Consider the following 17,847-nt stretch of genomic DNA (forward strand, 5'->3'; position numbering starts at 1 on the left):
CCACAACTGCTGCTTCTCTGGACCAAAGAAAGTCAACTAGAGGTAGAAAGACACTAGTATGGATGAATAATTTTGTTACCAAGACAACAAAGAAGGTACCTCATGCTCTTGTTAATCATGTTTCATATAATAAACTCTCATCTACATATAAAGACTATGTGCTGAAAACCTCTTGTGTCACTGAGCCTACAAATTATAATGAGGCTTGTAAAGATCCTAGATGGGTGGAAGCAATGAAAAATGAGATAGATGTACTGAATTCCAATAACACTTGAGAGATTGTTCCTTTACCTAAAGAAAAGAAAGCTATTGGTTCCAGATGGATCTACAAAGTGAAGTATAAGGCTTTAGGTGATGTTGAAAGGTTTAAGGCTAGACTTGTAGCAAAAGGTTATAGACAAAGAGAAGAAATTGATTACAAAAAAACCTTTTCACCTGTTGTAAAGATGAAGATAGTAAGGACTATACTTGTTGCTGCAGCTAGGAAGCAATGGTTCATACATCAAATGGATGTCTATAATGCATTCTTGAATGGTGATCTCAATGATGAAGTCTACATGGACCTACCCCAGGGATTTTTTAGTCAGGGGGAGAATGTAGTATGCAGACTACTCAAATCCCTATATGGACTAAAGCAAACACCAAGGCAGTGGAATACAAAGCTATCAGAAGTGTTGTTAAGGTCTCAGTTCACTCAGAGTCAATATGATCCATCATTATACATCAGAAAGACAATAGAAGGGGTCACATTAGTACTAGTATATGTTGATGACATGTTGATTACTGGAGATAGTCTAAAACTGATAGAAGAAACCAAGGCAATCCTGCATCAGAACTTCAAGATGAAAGATCTAGGTGAGCTGAGATTCTTTCTTGGGATAGAATTTGCAAGATCTGAAAAAGGGATTCTGATGCATCAGAGAAAGTATGCATTGGAACTACTATATGAGCTAGGTTTAGCAGCAGCCAAACCTGCAGCCACTCCTATGGATTACAACATCAAACTAACATCTAAACAGTTTAATAAGCATGTCAAGCAAGGAAAGTCTACTGATGATCTACCAGCAGACCAAATTGCTTACTAGAAACTAATTGGTAAACTGCTGTACCTAACCATGACGAGGCCAGACATAGCCTTCTGTGTTCAAACATTGAGTTAGTTTCTTCAAGATCCTAAGAAGTCTCATATGGACGCAACACTCAGAGTTGTTAAATATATTTAAAACCAACCAGGTCAAGGTGTGCTATTGTCTAGCAATGCAAATGACAGAGTATGTGCTTATTATGATGCAGACTGGGCATCATATCCTCAGACTAGAAGGTCTGTAACAGGCTACTTTGTGAAGGTTGGAGGATCAATAGTTTCCTAGAAATTAAAGAAGCAAACTACTGTTTCCAAGAGTTCAGCTGAAGCTGAGTTCAGAAGTCTTGCAGCAGTAACTGCAGAGTTGGTATGGATCCTAGGCTTGATGAAAAAAGTTGGGAATGAAGTAGTTTTACCTGTAGATGTATTCAGTGATAACAAATCTGCTTTGCAAATAACAACAAATCCAATATACCATGAGAGAACAAAACATATTGACATTGACTGCTTCTTTAAATTGTTCAAGGGATGATTAGAACTCATTACATTGCAACTCAAGATCAGCCCGCAGACATGTTAACTAAGGGGCTGACAAGAGCACAACAAATTCATCTGAATACCAAGCTGAGAATCTGTGACATCTTCACACCTTCCTAGCTTGAGGGGGAGTGTTGAAGTATGAAGAGAAAAATGAAGAAGTGCTGAAGTGTTGTGAAATACGAAGAGGAAACAGAATTGAGAAAAGACTAAAATAGACTAGTTCAAAAATCTGTTATAACTGTCTAGTAGGTAGTTACTCTAACGGCTAGTTAGTTAGTTAGTTGGTACATTCACAAGCCTATAAATGTAGATGACCTGAGATTTTTCCTTGGAATGGAATTTGCAAGGTCTGATAAAGGGATATTGATGCATCAAAGGAAGTATGCCTTGGAACTATTGTCCGAGTTAGGCTTAACAACAACCAAACTTGCAGCTACTCCTATGGACTACAACATCAAACTGATATCCAAACAGTTTGATGAACATGTTAAGCATGGAAAGTCTACTGAGGATCCTTTAACTAATCAAGTTGCTTACCAAAAGCTAATTGGTAAGCTGTTGTACTTGACTATGACAAGGCCAGACATAGCCTTCTGTGTTCAGACATTAAGTCAGTTTCTTCAGGATCCTAAGAAGTTACACATGAAAGCAGCATTGAGGGTTGTGAAGTATGTTAAGAATCAACCAGGTCAAGGTGTGCTGCTGTCTAGTATTGCAGATAACAGAATAAGTGCCTCTTATGATACAGACTGGGCATCATGCCCTCAGATTAGAAGGTCTGTAACAGGCTACTTTGTGAAGGTTGGAGAATCACTAGTTTCCTGGAAATCAAAGAAGCAAACTACTGTCTCTAAGAGTTCAGCAGAAGCAGAGTTTAGAAGTCTTGCTGCAGTCACAACAGAATTGGTTTGGATCCTAGGCCTGATGAAAGAAGTTGGGAATGAAGTAGTTCTACCAGTAGATGTGTTCAGTCATAGCAAGTCTGCTCTGCAAATAACAGCAAATCCAATATACCATGAGAGAACAAAGCATAGTGACATTGACTGCTTCTTTATCAGGGAAAAACTTGTGCAAGGAATGATCAAAACTTAGTACATTTCAACTCAAAATCAGCCTGTAGACATGCTGACTAAGGGACTGACAAGAGCACAACAAGTTCATCTTAATGCCAAGCTAGGGATCTTTGACATCTTCACACCTTCCTAGCTTGAGGGGGAGTGTTGAAGTATAAAGAAGAGAGTGGAGAAGAATCTAGAAGAAGCAATAATAGACTAGTTGGTTTTCTGTTATAACTGTTTTTCAGATAGTTAAACTAGTGTTAACGGCTAGTTAGTTAGTTAGCCTAATCCCTAGTCTATAAATGTATATGACAACACACATTGAAGAATAATGAATACAAAAAAATCTATTCACTCTCTAACAATGTTTCTCATCTACTCATCTCATTCTTCTTCTTTTTCTTCCTCTAAATCTGTTCTTCTTTTGCCATTCATCTAAAGAGCTGCTAGCAAGTATTATAGCAGTGTATGGTTAATTACATGTATAAACTTTGATATCGTTCAGCTCTTGACGTACAAACATGATGAAAATGACTTTTTGCTATTTTTGTAAAAGTATAATTTGTTTGATCTAAATCCACATCAAAATTCTTAATCCCAACTTAAAAAGAGTCATGTGAAAACTCTCAATATTGGGGAGGGGCTTGAAGAAAATTGCTCTTAAAGTATGAATATATATTCAATGGAGCATGAAATAAAGTCTAGAATATCTTCAATTAGGCCAAATAGAATGTGTATGGTGAAAGATGACCCCAGTTTATTTCGACAACAAAAACAACGATTTAGGTCAAACTAATCCACTTTTAAAAATTCTTTAAAAATTATTTTCATCCTATTTTTACGTTAAGAAGACCAAATGACACTAAAAGTCCATACGTTAAAGACCATTTTCATTCTTTTGGTTCAGTTATTTATCCCTTTCCTTTTTTTTTTTTACTAGTAATCGATACAACAAATTTTCTGTAAATAAATATACTTCCCATCCCCACGTAATTAATTTTTAGGTAATTTGGTGCATACAAAAATTAAAACTCTAGATAAAGAAATCACAGAAAATACAAGAAACTAATCCTCTTTTTCTCTCTAATCCATGATAATTCAATCATATTTATCCATCATACTAAAAAAATATTTATTTAATTTAAAAAATTAATAAATAATTTATTATTTTTACTATTAAATAGTATTCATTACTCAATTATTATTATTATTCAAGTCATTTGTGGGACGGAGAGATTAATTGATTAATTAATTAAGAATTAAAAACTGACCAAAACCACCCAGTTTTATCTTTTCTCTGTTTTTTTGTACTCTCTTTCCATTTCTATAGTAGAAGTTGTAGTGGAATTTTGTCTGCCCTTTTTTTCTTCTTTGTTTTCCTCGTTAGAATAGTTGTTGATTTTTTCAAGACTCTTACCTTTTCTTCCTTCTCTCCTAAGCTTTTCTCACTTATTTTTGCTATTCAGATCTCATCTTCTGCACTGTAAATTTCTTGTTTAGAAGCAAAATTGAGGGAGTAGCAAAGTTGTGTTGAAATGGCTGGCCGTTATGATCATAACCCTTTTGATGAAGAACAAGAAGAAGAAGTTAACCCTTTTGCTGTAAGGCTACTGCCTTCACTTTAATTTCTTAAAGTTGCTTTCTTTCCTCTATGGGGTTTCCTATTTTGCTGCTATGCAACTGATTTTACTTGTTTGTTTGGTGGGGTGGGGTGGGGGGATTGTGTTAGGCGGTTTAATTATGAAGTTATGTACTTTTTCCTTCGTTTTATTGGTTTCCTTTTTGGGTGATGGGTATGCACTGGTTACTTGAAAAGGATATAGCTTGAAGTTGAATTTGGCGTTTCGGGGTTTTATATGTTTTGGAGTTGATCGTTTTTATTGTAAAAGTGTAGTAGGAGATTATTAGTCCAATAAAAATAATAGCGTTGCTGGTGTGTCCTGTTTTCTGTGATTTGTTGGATTGATTGATTGATTTGGAACCGTATTAGTTTGTGTGATTGGTTTTTGTTTAGGTTGACGTTTTCTTTGGTAAATATTATGATATAGATTATGGAATTATATATTATGATTAGCGAAAGTTGGAAAGCTTTTTGATCCTTTCATTGATCAAACTCTTTATGTTTTGATGTAGCATAATGGTCTGAATAGTTTAAGAGTTGGTGGCGAAAGGAATACGTTTCCTTGTTTTCATTTCAATTATGTTTTGGTAATAATGTTTCCAGTGGTGGTGGGTAAGGAAATCCAGGATCATATGTGGATCCGTTCTTTGGCTTAACTTTGGCAGATGCATGTAATCTAATATAAATGATTGGCGTAAAAACTATTGTAGTGGAAATGGTAAGTTAGTTTCTCTTGTCTTTAGTACTGTAATGCTGGAGGCATTTTGGAGAAACAATTTCCATCATTCCTGAATATGATAACCCTCTAACCCTTCGTGTGTTTTTAACATAGGATTTTCTGTCCATAGTCATGTAAGTATAGTGAATGATGTGACAGAATCATGTTAGATAATGCATCGCAGGATTTTAGATATTTTCTGTCCATAGTCATGTGCATGAACGTAATTTTATGACATCTATGTGTGCAAGTGTCGGATAATGTAATTTTCTCTTTTCTATAATGGTCTTAGTTATCTTCTGAAATCTGATGCAGGGTGGTGGAGGTGGAGGGAAATCTTCAGGGCAACCAAAATTTAGTGGAGGTGCATTTTATACCACAGTAAGTTGGATATACTTTTCTGTCCTACATTCCTACCTCAGTCTGCTTACATCGGGGTTAGGAAATCAATGTTCCATATTTTTTGGTAAACAGATTAATATTTTTACCTTTCCAGTAGGCAGGTGTATCGGAACTAGGCATTTGCTTATGCTCAGTCGATTTATCTTCTGTAGCTTTCCTCTTAATGTATTGATCTTTTTTCCTTCTATCAACTTTTCAGTCTGGGAGTGTGCCTCCAGCAACAAACTCTAGACTTTCACCCCTTCCACCAGAACCAGCTGATTTCTATGACCGCAATGCGTCAATCGATATTCCCCTTGATAGTGCTTCGGTAGTTGGAATTTTATGAACCTTTGTGATGATTTTTCATCTTTATCTTATTTGAAACAATATCTTTGATGTTTTCTTAATTGAAGTTAGTATGAACTTTGAATTACAGGACCTGAAAAAGAAAGAAAAAGAGTTACAAGCTAAGGAGAATGAATTAAGGCGGAGGGAACAGGTATGGAATAATGAAAATTTGAACTACTGTTTGATCACCCTTTTCTTGGTGATGTATGTTTCTTGCTTTGTATATTTCCCCTACAAGACAGTTAGATTTGTTTGTTTGACTCGGTAATCCAACATTATTTTCTTGTTTCCGTCTTCTTTTTTCCTTCCAAATAATTTATTTTCTGGATTTCCTTTTGGGGTTTATTCTGGTTTATTTTAACTTTTCTAGAATTGCGCTTACTTCTTATACTTCTGATGAACATGGCCGGCTTGCAAACTTGTTCCGTATTATATCCTTGAAAATAAATGGGATCTTCCCTAGAGCATCTGCCATATAAATTGTGGGTTTACTGTTTTTTATATAGTTATGCTTGCAGCCGTGGGGCTTCTTTTTCCCGTCCTCCTCTTGTTGAAGTGGTGTGATGGAGAGACTGGTTGGAATTGTTTGTTCTGATATCTGAACATATTGTAGGGAATGCTTCAACCCACTTAGTGAAAATTTATATGAGGGGAATAGTATGAGGTCTGTAAAGTGCTTTCTGTTACTTCCCTGTTTACATAACATTGTTCCTGTTCTCTGATTGTCCTTACTCTCGCAATCAAAATCATAAACTCAATTCAGGCGTCTACTTGTTTTAAGCCAGAGGTTGTGGGTTAATTCGTTTATGAACTTGTCACAGCTGTCTGTTTTCTCTAATTTGGAAGGAATTGCCTTCTATTATCTTGATGCCTACGGTTCTTCTTTCCTCCTCTTCACTATATAAGGTTTTTGATCTATTCGAGCTGAAAATATCATTTGCCTCTATTTGCACCTCAGCTCCTCTTTTCTGGTGTATCAAAGTCATTTTTCACTTATCTGGTTTCCTTTTGTTTTGCAGGACCTAAAAATGAGAGAAGATGCTGCAGCAAGAGGTGCTTTTTTGCTTTGCCTTCAACTTTTATTTTGTCGTTTATCCCTCTACTATCCTTTTTTGATCTTTAACGAATATTCACTCTTACAGCATTTGTAGACATTTAAACTACTAGTATGAAGGGAGAAAACCATATGTAGTTTCTAATTACATCTGAAAGAAGAAAGATAACGGGACCTTCTTCCACTATGTTCCAGATTGAGCCTTCTGATTTTTATCGAGGGCTACTTTTTTTCATCTTCTTATACTTCTCATACTCTCCACCATTCTTTCCCCTTTTGAAGTATAGTTCTGATGTTTAAATGCAACTTTCAATTCTCTGATTTCCCTGAGTAGCTTGCAAGTTTTTGTAGAATATTGTATCACAGATGGAACTTGTGTCCTGTGATCTATGCAGTATCTTACAAGTTTCGTTCATCTTTGATCTGCAGCTGGCATTGTTGTAGAGGAGAAAAATTGGCCTCCGTTCTTCCCAATTATCCATCATGATATTGGAAATGAAATACCAATCCATCTTCAAAAGCTACAATATGTTGCGTTTACAACGTTCTTGGGTATGTTAACTACTGCTTACCATGTGTTTTGATTATTCTATTTTTGAACACCATATCTGGCACATGCTTTATTTGCGGTTTTGTTCTTATATAGTGTTCCCCCGTCCTAAAAATTGCGGGGTTCAGAGCGAGTGTTTCAACACATCTAATTCTAACATCAACTTCTTGATCTGTTTAAATAGAAGTATTAAATCACAACTTCTTGTAGTAGAAAATTTTAGAGAAGTTCGGATAAAATTGTCAGAAAAATGGTTGGACTCAAATAGTAAAGTGCCAATCAAATTGGCCAAGTGCAATAGTTCTTTCGACTTAATTCACTGCATCCAACAGTGGTTCCTTGGAATTTTGCCATTGCAAGCAACAATCCAACATGTGGGATGCTTTTTATTCTCACGATTTGTACACTTGGAACTTAAAGCCTTTGTTTTGTTACATTTGTTTCCCTTTCTTATTGATATTCTTCTCCAAAAGTAAAGTGCCTCATATTTCCTTTTTTATCCATCATTGAAGTGTATCCCCCGTTCATCAAAAGAACATGAAAAATAATGAGAAAATGAGGCCCAAAAAAAGTCGGATCCTCATATAATGATTTTGGAGGCCTTCAAGGAATAAGGTGCAGTATTGTAGAAACTAAAAGGACCCTAGTTTAGTCCGCATAGAAAGAAAAATTGATATTTGAGTTGATAACTCTTCACTTATTCTCCCCCCTTTCCATGTTCCTTGGAGTCAAAAATGTATACATATTAGTAAAGAGTGTGAGTGGCTGGTAGAGGTGGGGGATTCTTTTTTTGCTAATATCTTGTGTTTTTTCGAATAATCTTCCTGTATGTGCAGATATCTCTATGTCACACTTGATTGTACCGGAAGAAAAATGAATGATCCATATGGTTTGGCTCCCTTTTGATCAACATTGTAACTGTATCTTATCATGAATATTGTAACTTAAATAAGCTTTTGCTAGTGTTTGGTTGTTCTGGGTGTTAAATAAAATTCTTTGCACGTTATAACTTGATAGATCTGTCTGGAATAATTTTCTTGAAGATTCTTTTGATTATGTTTAAGTCAGTTTGTAATTTTATGTGACTTTCTTGTTTTTGTCTTGCTAATGAGATATATGCTGATTGCGAGCAGGACTCTTTGCATGCCTTTTATGGAACATTGTAGCTTGCACTACAGCATGGATTAAAGAAGGAGGTATATTTAATCAGCATGTGCCCCTGTCTCTAAATTACACTGCTTATCCGATAAAATCAGAGTACTTACTTTAGTTGTTGTCTGTAGATGTAAAGATCTGGTTCCTTTCTCTTATTTACTTCATATCGGGTGTTCCCGGAGCCTACTTCATGTGGTATCGTCCTCTGTATCGTGCTTTTAGGTAAATTTTTACATTTTTCGGAAAATTGAACTGATTTACTCGAGAGATCATCCTACAATTTTTGAATATGAGAACTGATTTTTTCGTTGGTCGTTTTTGCTGAAGTATTAAATTCGAAAAATTTGGCAATGTGGGAATACACTGGGTTTGTTGTTGTTGTTGTTGTTGTTGGCAATGTGGCAGAAAACTGGTTCTTTACTATTTTGCCTACACCTTTTATCCCCCTGTTTGTGCTCTTTCTTCCCCTTCCCTACTAATTAAGATATTTGGTGACAGAACTGAGGGTGCCATGAAGTTTGCATGGTTTTTCTTGTTTTACTTGGTGAGTTCCGTATCCAATTGTTTTCGTCTATGTTATATAGATTCTTTGTTGCTTTGTCATATGCTCAATATGAATGACGTGGTAATGGATACTTCAAAAGGATCCCTTCAAAATACTCTAGAAACTTGCAAAAAGGTGAAGGTAGCACCTAACCGGGTACATACCAGTATCCGAGTCCAAGTTACAAAGTCAAAGGTTTTCTTAGGTATCTGACTCGATAGTGCAGCTGTCATAGATTTTTCTCTGTTTGCAGGTTCACATTGGATTCTGCATCTTTGCTGCTGTTGCTCCTCCAATAGTCTTCAGAGGGAAATCCCTTACGTAAGTTCCGTATTCATTTGACTTCTTAAAAAGAGTTGTAAAAGTATATCCTTTAAAGTTACTTTGAGAGACTTAAGCTTAGCTTTCTAATCCCATTACGGATATTAGCCTTCTTAAAGCTTATCTTTTTATAAGGTAGTTGATCTATTAATAAAAATACCAAGAGGGTCCCATGCAACAACACACCCATTGTAATCCCACAATTAAGGTCCGGGGAAGGTATGCAGACCGTACCCCTACCTTTGTGAGGTAGATAGGCTGTTTCCAATAGACCCTTGGGTTAGAAAAGTCCCATGATCAGTACAAAAAATGGAAAACACTGTCGCCTTATTGAAGAAAAAACTTGAGGCGAATCCACTCTTTCTAGCATAGTAGTTACATAATTCCCTTTCAACCAAAACACTAAATTCTGCCTTCCTAAAGCTTGTTGCTTTTGAATTTTGAGTGGATTTCATCTATGTAGTAGCTAACTGTTGAAATGATCTGATGTTCTGTTATTTATTGGAACAGAGGCATCCTGCCTGCGATAGATCTCATCGGCAAAAATGTACTTGTTGGGGTGAGTTACGGCTGTTAGATGGACCGAATTGTTCATTAATTTGAAGAAGAAATATGAAAAGAACAGAACCTACTCAAACTTCTTCTAATGAAAGTTTTTACTCAAGCTACAAAAGTTCTGCCTATTAACATGTATTCGTTGTCCTTCCCTTTGTAGATTTTCTACTTCATTGGTTTCGGGCTATTTTGTCTCGAGTCATTGCTGAGCATTTGGGTTATCCAGGTCAAGACTCTTTTTCTGTTTCTCCACTTTCCAAAACATCTTTTTACTCTAGCCCGGAATCTGACCTCCTGGTTTGCGTGTGCTCTCATAATGCAGCAAGTATACATGTATTTCCGAGGAAGTGGTAAAGCTGCACAGATGAAGCAAGAAGCCGCTAGAGGGGCGATGAGAGCAGCAATATAACGATGAATGATTTTGGAGAAAGATGCCGTTAGCGTCCCCTTTTGCCTATGAGGATGGGTTGTTAGCAGATACAGGCTTATTTCAGTTGGCTGATATTCTTGTTTTCATATCTTTTGCTTACTTCTGTTAGGCGGATACGTTTGTTTCATATGTTTTTAGTGCTCATTCTTCTGATGTACTATGTTTTACTTACGATGACTTTGAACAAAGCGCTGTTAGAGAAATGAATGATAGAATCCCTTTGTATTATTGGAGATACAATCTTTGCATGCTTTGATTGCTCTTTTGCCACACTCATAAATTTTCTTTCAAGTGCAATTTTGAAAAATATAAATGAAACATACTAGGTAAATTATCTACGTATACTATATGGCCTATTTTATTTTTCGAATATTTACTTTTTTATATTGGAATAACTGGTAAAATTGCCTACATGGGATCAGGAGGTCACAGGTATAAGCCTTGGAAACGGCCTCTGGTAGAAATGCAAGGTAAGATTGCGTACGATACACCCTTGTGGGGAAGGGACACCGCGTATAGCGGTAGCTTTAGTGCACCGGATTTTTTTTTCTTTTTTACTTTTTCATATTTTGACTGCTTCAAAAAGAATTCTTTTTCTTCCTGGTCAATCTATATATATAATAAGATGAGATTACAATTAATGAGAAGCTGATGCCATATTAATGAAACATTAATCTGATAATCATATTCACACCTCCTCTTCATGTTATAAGACAATGTGATTAAATGTAGCCCACGACAAACATCTTTAATTATGCCAAATCTACCAAATTATTTGTCACTCTTAAGAATTTAGATGCACAAGTGCCCACATGACATTCGAAAATGCATTAAACTAAATTTATAATTGGACATTGTCTGTCTGGTGTAATACTAACAATAAAATAGAATTAAGAAAATATGCTCCCTACGTTCACTTTGGATTTGCACGCTTCTTAAGTGTCATATAACTCGTATTAATTGTTGCTTAGTATTAAGTCTTGCACACTGATTTGGCGAACTGGATATGTTAAAAGTGAACGGAGAAAGTATTTTCTGGACATTAGCCTAAAAATAAAATAAAGTAAAAAAAATATAGTATATATTCTGGACTTCACATCATGGACCACATATACTAAGGTATGACCTTCAAATAGCGGCGGAGGTAAAATTTTTTAGCAAAAATGTTACATTTATCATTGTTAAGATAATTAAAAAATGCATATAAAAATATTTTATCCTATATACGCCGTATATATTTTCAACGAAGGAGATTCAATTATAAAACCCCTTTCACAATGGTCAGTTCCGCCACTAAGTTCCAAAATATTAGTCATTTTAACATATATTACGTTTTAGGAAACAAGAAGTCATTTCTCTAAAAATTTTCAAGAATTATCTCATGAAAGCTAAGATGATGAATAAGTTAAAAGTAAAATCTCAATCCCCAAACATCAATTTCTGATTATAAATTCTATTAGTTATAACTGCAGAACTTTGTTACATGATATATTGTTCCACTTGAAATGATCCATTATCACAAAATAAAAACAAACAAAACACTTAAAACATCATTTATCATCATAATGCCCCTCAACACCAAATAAGTACTAATAAATATAGCAACTTACTTAGCTATGTAAGGTCAATAATGCATTTATTTTTCTTCTTTTAACAATAAGCAACACATTTCTTCTTGCAATCCATAGTACAACCACCAGATCCACCACCAAATCCAAATCCTTTTCCAGCACTAGAATATGATTTGTAACACTTTGCTGGACACTTAAGTTTCTTTCCAAAACATGGGCCTTTTTCTTTGCAAACAACACTGGCCGTTATGACTCCACCTTTTCCAAATCCACCTTTTGGGCCTCCAAATCCACCACCATATACTCCACCACCAAGCCCAGGTATGTTAAACCCTCCTCCAGGCCCAAAAATGCCTCCAAACGGCCCGCTACCGTTGTTGTTTCCATTATTCCTGGCTCCGCCACTGCCTGCTTTCTTCGTTTTCTCAACAACATGGTTTTTTGGATGGATGTGAACTTGTCTTGTAGCAAAGGTGCAAGTGAATGTGATGATGAACAAGACAGCTAAGAGATTGAAGGTAATTATGAAGTTTTTCATTTTTTTTTTGTTTTGTGTTTTTTGGCTTGGGTGAAAGAGAGAGGAGAAGAATGTGTAATATTTATGAGAAAGGGAGGTGGAAATGCATTGAAGAAATGAGAGTGGGGGGGGGGGGGGGGGGGGGTAGTTATAAGTGATGGTAGTTGGGAAACTTTGATGAAGACTTTATAATAATAGGGTGGGTGCAATTATATTATGTATATCTAGTTACTCCCTTGTTTTAATGTGTGCTATTAATGCTTGTTAAGAGTTCTCAACATGTACAGTAACAAAGATAAGAATTTTCATAGAACGCGTTCAACCTCTAGAAATTTCTTTAGAATTTTATGATGTTCTACTTTTTATCCCCAATTTCTGTCTCTGAACATGTGTATATAATATTTCCATAGGTACAAGAAACTCACCATCAAGAACACACGATGAGATAGTTGAGATTAACTATCTTGAATTTGAATTAATCGAACCGTTTCAAATATCGGATAGTTAAATTGGAAACAATACTAGGCAGGGGCGGACCTATGTATATTTTTGGGGTGCTCCGGCACTCAGTAAACTCGATGCGGAATAGGTGTAATTACACAAAAAAATATACGAAAATAGGTATAAAATATATAAAAGCATCCACTAAAACAAAAATTGGTTGGGTGCATTGGCATTTAACTTGATCTTAAGGTTCTCCGTTCTCCATTGAAAGGACGTCCTAGGTTCGAACCTTGTTGAAATGATTTTCTTTATTTTTTTTCAGCTTTTAAATTTTTTAAACACCCATAATTTTTAAATCCTGAATCTAGGTTTGTTATGAGATTGGGATATAGTAGGGCCTTTTCTAGACAATTTAGAAATGAGAAAGTGAAGAATAGGGTGGACTATAAATTAGGCAGGTAGGCATGGAGATAAGCGATGCCTTAATGAGAAATCTCTCCCTAGGAGAAGTAGAGAATTTTTTAGGCACCAATTAATATGGGTGATCATACAAGTAGGGATGCATGTCGAAAAGTCAAATCAAATTGGTAAAAAAAACATCGAGTATAACAACCTTTGTTGCAAAATAGTTAGTCCAGTTGACTTTGATAGTATTCTTAAGAAAATATTTATAAGAAATTTATTTTATCAAATTAATCTTATTAATTATTTTTTAAAAATATAAATTTAAGTATTATATATTATTTAGTCATTTAATGATAGGATAACATTGGAAGAATATAATAAATATTTGAAATAAATATTCTTAGTCAGAAGGTCAACTAAACCAAAACGGAGGGATTATAATGATTTTATCCAAAAGATGTATGTCAAGAAATATTTGTGGATCTCTCATTAGATATTTGATAGAAGAAAAGTGCAGTTATTTTCCTACTTTAAATTATGCTTAATTTATCATCAAATGTTATTGAAATACGTTAATTTATTTGATCTTTTATGTTCATATTTTAAGATATATTAAACTCTTATATTTTGTTTGAATTTGAAATGAATTATTAACGGTAATTTTTTAAATCAAACAAAATTATACATTATTTGGTTTTATATTAATTTTTCTGCTTAATTAATAAATTCTTCGTTAAGTTGGAAATTTGAACCTCTAAATCATTGAAAAGTTATTGCTAGTCTAACAAAATAACTATATTATAAATTCAATAGTACATATATTTGTCAATTATTACTAAATATATGTTGATTATTAAAATTTAATAGATAACTCGAAAAATTAAAGATCGAAATATTGTTCATAACAAAAAAAATAAAATCTCAATGTACGTAATTAATTTGGATTACGATAAAAACCAAATCAAAACGCATTATGTACACCCATACATACAACTTACAACTTACAAGCAATGGGATAAAAGAAAAATTGGAAACACATTATAGACACAACCCATAAAAGGTGATGTTTTAGATTGGAAGTCCTTTGAATTTATTGTGGCCAGAAAAGCCAACTCACATGAAATTTTGTTAGAATTATTTTATTTTATATTTAGTTAGAAGTATTGATTTAGTTATGGGATTAATTATCTCATTGTTTGTATTCAATGATAGAATAAAATACTCTTATATCTATGATGGAATAACTAATCTCATAAAATATTTCAATTCATAAGGTAACTTTATATATTCTTATCTCCATATTAAACAACCTGTAAATCTATAGTGTGTGTGGACGATGCAATTTTATTAAATTTAAATCCGTACGAAATTCGGATTATATTAAATTCAAAATATATTAGTTCCAAATAAATTTTGCGGATTAATATAATTGGATTAATTATTTAAGTCCAAATATATATGGATTTAATTAAAGTCCAATTGTTATTGGGCTAGCCCATTGATTTGGACTATAAAATGAGGAGCTCACTTTGCTAAGTCCAAGATATTATCATGTTCTAGAGGCCCAAATAAGCGTCACGTGTCAAATGACGTGGCATGCCAAGTCAAGTGAAGAAACCAATAGGACCGTGCCACGTGTCAAAATGAGGCAGCAGACCCATAAGATAAAAGCCCATAAAAGGCGCCACATCACTTAAATCTGATTGGTCGAAGGAAGTCCATATTCATCATGACTCTTCCTTTCCTACAACTATAAATAGGGGTCTCATAATTCAGAAAAAAGGGACCCCAGATTTCTAACAAATAACAAGAGAAAGTTCGTGGATCAAACACCATCATTTCTCTAAACAGCTCAGGCATTCAAATCAAGTTCATAAAGATTCAAGATGTAGACCACAATATTCAAGAACAAGCTCAAAAGCCCTTGAATTCAAGCACAAGTCAAGATCAAGTCCCTCAAGTCCAACAAATCAAGTTCAAATTCAAGATTAAGCTTCAAGCCCTTGAATTTATATTTGAAAAGGCGAATCAGAGGATTCATAGAGATTGTAACACTCGCATTGAAATCAATAAAATCGATTGTTGCAATATTTTCTTGTCTCGAATTATTTATATTTTTCGGCCTCAAAATTTTATTGTCCAACAAATTCTGGCACGCCCAGTGGGACAATCTCTACCTCTCATCTCAACTTTTCATACTTCAAAGTTTGAGAACAACGAAATGACTTCCAAGAAGGTCAATTCTCAATCAACTGCTTCCAAGGCTGCAGATTCAAAGTTCTCTGCTGAAGTAGAAAGCATCCTTGGTATTACTTTCGGAAGCCTGGGAGCTGTCACAAAAAGCAAGGCAGGCTTGCTAGGATAACAAACACATCCAGTGTTGTCCGCTCCAGCTCTAGTTTTTGGATCTTCAACCTCGAAAGGAATGAAGTCCAATGCAAGTGCTTCAGAAAGAGGAAGCAGTGTGGCCGAATCGCTGAAAAAGACTCTAGCTCTACTTGAGCATTCCGATTCCAAATACTTTGGAGCCAAGAGTGATGGTCGTTCAACAAATGCGTCATCTCCACTTACACCAAATAAGCTAAGTACTTCAAAGATCAACTTATGTGATAATCCGTGTTACTCTTCAACATCTCCGGTGATTATGCAAGAAATGGTAACTGATGCCTCATCTGTGGAGGAGTAGCTTGTGAATCTAACAAAGACAATTGAAGGCCTGACCAACTATGTTCGAAATCAAGAGGCTAGGATTGATAAGATAGTGGATAGGGTGGAAGGCCTGATAGACGAAGAATCTAGCCATGCGCCGGAAAAAGTTCCAGAGGTTCATGAGATAGAAAATCCTATGAAACAAACACCATCGACTAAAGAGATGCAAGTTTCTGCTGAGGGAATGATCCCGATTGGACAATTAAGGGAATTTATTGAAGGGACCTTCAAAGACAAGTATGATGTTGTCACCAAGTCTTTCCTTACATATGCCAAGCCTTACACTGCAAGAATAGATAGCTTCAAAATGCCTGCTGGCTATCAACCCCCCAAATTTCAATAATTTGAGGGCAAAGGTAGCCCAAAACAACATGTTCCTCACTTTGCCGAGACATGTAAAATGCCAAAACTTACGGTCACTATCTTGTCAAACAGTTTGTTCGTTCCCTAAAGGGAAACACCTTTGATTGGTATATGGATCTTGAGCCTAACTCCATCGATAGTTGGGAACAATTGGAACATGAGTTCCTGAATCGCTTTTATAGCACAAGGCGTACAGTGAGCATGGTAGAGCTCATAAATACTCGATAAAGAAAGGACGGACCAGTCATTGACTTCATCAATCGATGGAGAAATACTAGCCTAAACTGTAAAATAGGCTCAGCGAAGCTTCTGCGATAGAGATGTGCATCCAAGGAATGCACTGGAGGCTTCTCTACATCTTGCAGGGCATTAAGCCAAAATCCTTTGAAGAGTTAGCTACTCGTGCTCATGACATAGAGTTGAGCATGTCTTCTGCTGGAAAGGAAGGAGCGCCTATCCATGACCCTCGAAGGGGAAAGGATAAGCAAAAACCTAAGAGATGGGGTAAGTTTGTCCCCAAAAATGATAACAAAGAATCCATGAATGTTAATGTGTCTCCTGTGAAAGTCACCACAAAGCTGAGCAAGATGCAAAGTGTAAGGACGACTTCTGGAGCACATCCAAATCAGAAAACGTTAAAGGAGACGTAAGAAAAGGAATATCCCTTCCTTGATTCTAATGTCGCTGAGATTTTTGATGAACTCCTTCAACAGATTCAGCAGAAGCTTATCGAACTCCTAGAGGTGAAGCATCCCAACGAAGCCGAAAGGACCAATGACCCTAATTATTGCAAATATCATAGGCTTATAAGTCATCCTTTGGAGAAATGCTTTGTCTTTAAAGATAAAGTTATGCAACTGGCAAAAGAGAAGAAAATTTTCTTCGACGATGAGACAGCCAGTTCTCATCAAATCTCTATCACTTTTGGCTCGCTCAACCCGATTAAAATTTGTATCAAGGATCATAATGAGGAGATATTAAAGCCTGAGAGGTCTTCAGTTGATGAAGACAATGATGAAGGTTGGACTTTAGTGACTAGACGCAAACGTAAGAAGATGAGTATGCAAAAGGAGACGTACGAGCAACCAACCGAAAGGAAAGTGGTGAAGAAACTAAGGAAACAGAAGTTGGTTGCAATTCCAAAAAGGACAAGGGTGACAGAGCTTCACCATCAGAAACCTCGGCGTCCGGTAACTTTAGAGGAATTCGGAACATGAGGACTCACCACAACAGAGGATGTAGAATAGCGTGCCCGAAGAATCACTGTCGAACCTGGAACTGAGCACCTGAACCTACATTCTGAGAAAATGTAGCCCATATCTGAAGATGTGGGTCAGTACCATGGAAAGAAACCGAGTATATGGGGGTGTATGCAGTTGTATAAACATCATCATCATAAATATTTATAAGAAATATGTAGGATGTATGAAAGACTCACATAGCCCGAAGAAAATCATCATAATCATGAGAGGATGA

General features: G+C 35.6%; 2 protein-coding genes across 2 annotated transcripts; one reads left to right on the forward strand and one right to left on the reverse strand.

Annotated features, from left to right (window-relative positions):
* The first annotated feature begins 3,737 nt into the window (after positions 1–3,737).
* Positions 3,738–10,613, forward strand: LOC107859434 (secretory carrier-associated membrane protein 2). The gene is made up of 13 exons (XM_016704452.2): positions 3,738–4,283; positions 5,337–5,402; positions 5,623–5,733; positions 5,842–5,904; positions 6,773–6,806; positions 7,237–7,359; positions 8,491–8,553; positions 8,641–8,734; positions 9,011–9,056; positions 9,310–9,377; positions 9,888–9,936; positions 10,093–10,158; positions 10,255–10,613. Exons 1-13 carry the CDS (start codon positions 4,218–4,220, stop codon positions 10,339–10,341), a joined length of 936 nt encoding a protein of 311 aa, XP_016559938.1. The 5' UTR covers positions 3,738–4,217; the 3' UTR covers positions 10,342–10,613.
* Positions 10,614–11,799: 1,186 nt separating this feature from the next.
* Positions 11,800–12,751, reverse strand: LOC107859433 (glycine-rich protein DOT1). Its single transcript, XM_016704451.2, has one exon. The coding sequence runs from the start codon at positions 12,469–12,471 to the stop codon at positions 12,013–12,015; it is 459 nt and encodes a 152-aa protein (XP_016559937.1). The 5' UTR covers positions 12,472–12,751; the 3' UTR covers positions 11,800–12,012.
* Positions 12,752–17,847: the final 5,096 nt, after the last annotated feature.

This window comes from Capsicum annuum, chromosome 2, assembly GCF_002878395.1.
Source record: "Capsicum annuum cultivar UCD-10X-F1 chromosome 2, UCD10Xv1.1, whole genome shotgun sequence".
Taxonomy (NCBI): domain Eukaryota; kingdom Viridiplantae; phylum Streptophyta; class Magnoliopsida; order Solanales; family Solanaceae; genus Capsicum; species Capsicum annuum.

Bases quoted from the DNA above. Each gene is read 5' to 3' on its own strand.
- LOC107859433 (XM_016704451.2), bottom strand. From the start codon at position 12,471: ATGAAAAACTTCATAATTACCTTCAATCTCTTAGCTGTCTTGTTCATC.
- LOC107859434 (XM_016704452.2), top strand. From the start codon at position 4,218: ATGGCTGGCCGTTATGATCATAACCCTTTTGATGAAGAACAAGAAGAA. The intron at 7,360-8,490 runs GTATGTTAACTA...GATTGCGAGCAG, and splicing joins TGCGTTTACAACGTTCTTGG to GACTCTTTGCATGCCTTTTA. The intron at 9,937-10,092 runs GTGAGTTACGGC...TTCCCTTTGTAG, and splicing joins GCAAAAATGTACTTGTTGGG to ATTTTCTACTTCATTGGTTT.